This window comes from Limulus polyphemus, unplaced genomic scaffold, assembly GCF_000517525.1.
Source record: "Limulus polyphemus unplaced genomic scaffold, Limulus_polyphemus-2.1.2 Scaffold2699, whole genome shotgun sequence".
Classification (NCBI taxonomy): Eukaryota; Metazoa; Arthropoda; class Merostomata; order Xiphosura; family Limulidae; genus Limulus; species Limulus polyphemus.
Window position 1 is genome coordinate 5,197 of NW_013668309.1, and position 6,874 is coordinate 12,070.

General features: G+C 40.3%; 1 protein-coding gene across 1 annotated transcript in view; it reads left to right on the top strand.

Moving 5' to 3' along the window:
* The window catches only part of LOC106467663 (WD repeat-containing and planar cell polarity effector protein fritz homolog), a gene marked incomplete at its 5' end in the record, with an annotated part of 34,540 nt that overhangs the window by 4,322 nt on the left and 23,344 nt on the right, over window positions 1–6,874 (top strand). Inside the window, one exon of the mRNA XM_022395868.1 lies at window positions 261–361. Coding sequence (XP_022251576.1) covers window positions 261–361 — 101 coding nt within the window. The remainder of the gene's footprint in view (window positions 1–260; window positions 362–6,874) is intronic.

The window sequence follows — 6,874 nt, forward strand, 5'->3', positions numbered from 1 at the left end:
TTTTTTAAAAGTATATTATCTTTTTCACATATTTTCTAAACTATTAAAAATAATTATGAGTAAAATCCTATACAGGGCTTCTTAAATGTTCTCAAATAACTTCATGCTAAGTAGTGGCAGCTGAATTCTATATGTATATTTTCATGCTGATATGATTGCTGTGCATAATCTGGAATTGAGTTCCTTGATAGATAATATATTACTTGAGATTTGTTAGAATAACTCGGAGATCATGAACATTCTTTGTTTTATCATTTTAGGTTCTGGTGTGGTGGCATACAGACACTCAGGAGGCATGGCCATGGTCACCTCTTACTTCTGATCGAGACCGAGCCAATATTTTAGTTTATGCTTTAAATGGGTACAGTTAAAACAATCTAATGATTTATGTTCCAAAATAGAATAGCCACGAAACCAAGAGTAAAAGTATAGTTGTTACATGAGCAAAGAATTTTGTTGACAAATTTGTGAAGCAGAAAGGGTTTTAAAGACTTCTACTTCATCACTCTTATCAGCTCCACTGTTATTTATTAAATGCTGTTCTATTGTTTATAATTGAAAAATGTTATCTGCTCCCTTTCTTTCTTTCAAATTGAACCATTAGAGAGTTAAGGAGAACAACTCCCAGCTGGTTTAGAAACTTTACCTTAAATAGGAAATATTGTATCAAGTAGAGTAGACAATATATGTAGTGTGATTGTTAGAAGTGCTAACAATGTTTCCAAAACATGCATGTCTCTGCTGACACTAATAGCTATTACTGGACCACCAGGGTTTCATCTTTGCCCATTTAAGTATTGGTCTGATTTTCTATCGCATGCTCTAGTCTTTTATACCCCACTTAATTCCCCTTTGAGATATCTGTCTCATGACACTCTCCACCTACTTCAATGCACCCTCTATCCTGGTACTGTATATAAGCACCTCATTCAGATAATTTTATCACTTTTTCTCAACAAAGTGTTTAGACATGGGTTTATATAAAGAAGTGCTGTGATAGTTACTATCCTTGGTTGTGGTTTTTGTGTTGCCTAGTTGATTTCCGCACTAGTATATTTTGATCAATCTAAAAAAATGATTGGATAATATTTTTTTTTTTTCGATTGGCCAGCTGGTTTACAGTGCGAATTCTCAATTTGGTGTGTGTGTGTGAGTCATGGGTCACTCTCGATTGAGCCTGTCAGTGATCTTATTCCTGATGGGATGGAGACATATATTCGGCTCCGTGGTGTCCCTTCAAGGAGCTCTGAGGCTGCAATTGAGGGTGATCCTCAACATTTTGGAGAGAATTTAGATTTGCTTTTTTCATGTGCTTTTTTTTTGGCTGTTGACTTTTCAGTCCCCCTGTGGGACAGTGTTGAGTTTACAGGCTTTCAGCACTGCAATCTGGGGTTTAATTCTGTACAGTGGATGCAGCATATAGACCAACATTGCTTTGCTCCCACAAAACAAACTCACTTAACTAAATGTTGTACCAATCAATGTTAATCACTCAGTCTTTAAATGAAATACAAAACAAAAAGGAGGGATACACTTTTGATTTATTTTCTTCAGTTGGTTCATCGAGTGTGTGAGGTTTTGGGACTTTCCCAAGTTGCTTTTGAGTCTGCACCTTCCTTGAGAGCTGCAAGGTCTGGTAACCAATGTTTAGTTTTATCTCCTTCCACTAACATTGTGGCTCATGCAGGGAGGCTTAATTATCAGTTCAATGAAGGGACAGTTATGCCTTATCCAACAAGGCTGGAACTTCATAAGTTAGCCTACCACCTTCAGGTGGAAGCATACTCTGATTCTCACATAATATATCTGCTCCTTGAATTGTGGGGCTCAATGGCAGAGGTTTTAGTTCACCTGAATACCTTAATATCCCCTGATGGGACAGAGTATGTCTACAGACTTGCAACTCTAACCTTTTGTTTTTCTTATACTACAATTGTTGGAAGCATCTCAGGTTCACTGCCTTCGTTGATAATGAGCTGGAACCATTGTTAACATGTACTTTAGTTTCACTGTCAGCTTCTAAATTCATCCTTGTTCTTGTTGGCATCTCGAATATCATCGGCTCCTACAGGGGGTCTTAGTTCCGCCCATATTCAAGAGTCCTGATCCCCGACATCAGCCCCTCGGTACATTGGTACCCAGAATAGGAATAGATTATGTCTTTATCCACGAGTTCCACTGTTGGTTGGATCACCACCAGTGTTTATTGTATGCTTTCAGGATGTGTAGAGGCTAGACTCCAAGTATTTCTGGACATAGGATACCTTTACCCATGGGACCAAGAGCACTACAGGTCCTTGAGTCAGATATTCACCACTATTATCTACCTACCCTGTAGGATTTCCATCTTCCACAGATCCTTGTCAATTGCAATTTAATTCCAAGGCTATCAGTGTTTGGCTTGTCTGGAGGTAGTGAGAATTGTGTGCAAGTTCTTCTGGGGTTTTATTCCTGTCGGTTATTGGGCCTAGGAAGACAGGAGATTGGTGTCCTGTCATCTGTCTTTTTTGGTCTATATCAAGACCTCATTTCTCCAAGTTTCATAGGTTATTCATTCCTCAATCTGGATTGACATTTTTTACTGGGATTGTGGATGTCCAAGTTTGTACTTGGCTCCTATCTGCACATTTGATAATGGTGGCATCCCAAAAGGGTTGGATACAGCAATTCAATGTTTTTATCTTTGGACTAGCATAGGCTTCATGTGGGTTCTGCCGACTCATACAATATTTTTCTCGGCACATCTATTCCATAGTTCTGTGCACACACCATTCCTTAAACAAATGGTTACTGCTGGCACCATCTCATCTATTATCAGAACAGCACACCTGGATTCTACTTTCAGAACCCACCAAGGCAGGCTTCATTCTCAGAGCTGAAACATCTATTCTTGTTCCAATTCAATATATCATCTATCTGGATATTTTTTTTCATCTTGTCTCTCAGTCTGGCTCAGCTGACTCATATCTGGCTCTGCGCTATGGAACAAGAAACCCGACTCCTTCTCACCCCTCCTTCTTCCATTGCACAAACTGTTTTTTCTCTTCTGGGAATGTGAGCTCACACGAATCCCCTATGCCTTTTGGACAAGTGCACAAGTGATCCTTTTCATGGTCTTTATGCAACCAAAAGATCATAAACATCAACTTACTGGCTTCCCTAGTTTCCTTAGTCTGGATCATTCTTATCTCTTGGGGGTTGTTAATTTGAGATGCTACTAAGATATGGGTTCCTATACCGACCCCTCATCCAAAGTTCCATCTCTTCACGAATACCTCGCTTCATGGATGGGCTGCATGTACCAACAGTCAGGAATTCCAGTGTATATGCATAAACAATGAGGCTTCCCTACACAATGTTTTAGTCCTTCTTACTCTTCCAAAGGCAATGTCTCGTGGTCACGACTTATTATGGCGAAAATCGTCGGACCTTCACATTGACAATTCCATGGTGGTGTCTAGGGCTCCTTGTTTTCAAATCTTGGACATCCTTTCTCAGAACCACTTCTATCATATCACCATACTATCTTGGCATGTTCCACAGATGATGACTGCAGTAGCAGATTAAGTTTCTCAACCCAAACAGATTCTCCCAACAGAATAGATGCTGCATTGCAAGGTTCTGTTGGTTGGACTTTCATTCTGTAACTCTGGTGTATTGTCCTCTCATTGGAACACTCAACTATTGGCAATTTGGTCTCCAGTACCTCATCTTCAGGCTTTGGTAATGGATGCATTCCATCAGGATGGGATGAGATAAGTATTCTAGGCCTTCCCTCCAATTCATATGTTACCCAAGGCATCAACTATGTTTTATTCCAATCCATTGTCAGGGCTAGTTGATAGCAAATGATTGATAGCTACATCCTGATTTTTGCTTTTGCAGTACCTTCAGGAGTGTCAACTTCTTCCACTTCTTAAGTCATTTCTGTGGAGGCAGCCATAATTTCACAGGGTTCACCCGGCTATTCAGAAGTTCCAGCTTCAAGGAAAAAAAGACTATGCAGTCTTTTGTATAGCATTGGGGTTTAATTTCAAAGATTGGCATGTATCTGTCTCAGTTTTTTTTTGCATGTATCTGTGATGGGCATTTCTCAGTGGAATTGGCACATATATCAGCAATTGTGTATTAAGAGGAGGTTGAATCCACTTTGATCAGAAGTGCCAACCAATATTCGTTTTTTGGCCTTGCTATTTGACAAGGGTTTTTGCACCTTTCATATTTGCCCTGTATATGGCAGCCTTATTGACTATCATTTGATACCAGCAACTAAATATTCTTTGAGTCCCCAGTACTCTCTGGATTCCTCTGTCCCAAACAACCATTTCAGTTACCGACCTGATATATTAAGGTTACATTACATGTCCTTTCTGTTGGTGTCCTGATTCTCATATGCCATATATCATCTCCACCTGAAGGTTTCTTTTCGTTGCTGCTAACCTTCAGATATAGCCAGTTGGAGTGGTTTGCACTGTTTGTCCACAGCCTGCATTATTATTCTACCAACGTCCTCAGACTGGTTCTTCTTATCCACTCTGACAGGGAAGGGGATTAATCCTTTTCACTGATTCATCAGATCACTATTTCCCACTTCAATGGCTGAACAGATTTCAATTGTTGTCATGTTCAGTGAGTGTCTTGAAGGTTTTATTGCCTACACTAATGCCTTTTGAGATGCTAGATGAAAACTTTTTTATTCAGAACTCTCTTTGAAGGCAAGGAATCTTCTGCGAGTCATGTCTCATCAAATTTGTCATATTTCTATGTCCTTAGTGGCCTAGTTGAGTTGCCCACTAGAGGACATTGTGCAGACTGGTATGTGAACCTCCCCCAATACTTTTATCTCACATTACTTGCATGATCTGGCAGTATCATCATCTGAGGCTTTTGCCTACCCCCTGTAGCTATCTTAACTACTTTGACTAGATTATACAGAGGAGTGAGTATTTTCATTGCTATCTTTCAGGGTTCCTTACTTCGTTTTCACAGGATCCCACTCTGTGCCAACTGTTACCCAGGCAGGTGTGCTTTTATCAAACCAATTCTGCACTAGCAACCACTAATTCAATATACAGGTTGCAACAGGATCTGTAGAAATGAGGTGTTCCATAAGACCACCTAGGAGCTGACCAGGTGGTATTGCTGTACTATGCTGGACTGCCACTCATGGTCTATCTTGAATAAAACATAAGGGGATCCAGCTTGTCCCTGCCAATTATCAGACTGAATAAACTTACACTGGTGTACTTTTACAAATGTAGGGAACTTGGTTCACCTATTGCACTGTTTCCAGAGCACTGTTCCTCAGGGCTCCCCCCATGCACATTATCCACCCTCAGACTACTAGTGGAGCTAGGGAGTCCTTACTACACCCAGTTTTCAGTTTCTACTGGGTGGTGGCCAGAGTCTTTTCCTCCAAACTTGAAGAGCAAATTTCCTCCACTCTTGGAGAAGAGTGAGAAGTTGGGGGCCCTCCTACCCTGGTCCCTGGATGTTTTTCCTAGATGTCGACCCAGCCTACGCAGGAGCCTACTTGTAATACCGGTTCAGATTTGATGCTGTGATACTCGGTTGGGGTGTGCATGGCCCCTTTGTTTGATTTATATAGATTCAGTACATTGTTCATAGGTCCACTATCTTCTCATAATTCTGAATGCAGAGTGGTCTCATCTGGGTCATTGGTTGAGCACAGTGGTTCCATGTCCTCCCCATAATTTGGGGCAAGTGAAATGCTCCTTGCCCACTCAGTTGGGGAGTGAGGATGAATGTTCATAATTCCAGACTGATTGAGTTCTGTTCCTTTGGTTGAGTAAGGCATACACGATCTCATCATTCTGAGCCTGGGGTGTTGCTTTTCAGGCTTCTTCAGGTGGAGGAGAAGGTTTGTCTGCTTCAGTATTGCTTACTTTCTCATCTTGATTCCGGTGGTTCAGAACACATCACTTTGTGGCTACAGGTTGAGATTCAATCACTAGTATACATATATATATTTATGTTACGTTGCAGTACAATTGCCCTAGCCACTAACATGGAATATCGGGACTAAGACCCCTTAATTTCAACCCCGAGAAGTGGAACCTCAGCTGTCTGGTTGGGACTGGCCTATAGTGATAATCACTTATGTACAATTCCACCCTTGATACAGGCTGAAGAGCATACCTGTTCTGGATGTAGCGTGGATCCCCCACTTGGGTACTAATTTTATCTTGATACACTCATGAACTATGCATATGTTTTCTGTAAAGATAATGCCCTCACCGGCCCATCCACCTTCTCAATGTGAGATTCTAGCTGTAAATGTTAGTGGAGGTAAGTATGTTTTAGAAGTTAACATTTTCTTAAATTGAAAATGTATTTCCAATAATACTTACCTCCGCTGACACTCTCCCGCCCTTCCTCCCCACTAAGACCCGTTGTTAGAGACTGGGATTCTGTTAGTTTCGAAAAAGTGATAAAACTATCTGAATGAGGTGCTTATATACAGTACCAGGATAGAGGACACATTGACTTAGGTGGAGAGTATCACAAGACAAATATTGCCAAGAGCAATTGAGTGGGGTATAAAAGACTAAAGCAAGCAAGAAAAAATCAGACCAATACTTAGATGGGCAAAGATGAAACCCTGGTGGTCAAATAATAGCTATAAGTGTCAGTGTAGGTAAGTATTAGGTCATCAAGAAATTAATTTCACTTTTTTTTAGATGAAAAAAACTTGAAAACTAACATAACAAAAATTTATTAAATGAAATAGTCTCCATTCTTATCAATGATGCTTTTTCATTTTAAAATCAGGTTGTTAATGCCCTGATTAAAGGAATCACTAGGCTTTGAAGCAAAAAACATGTTGATGTCCTCTTTAACATCTTTCACATTT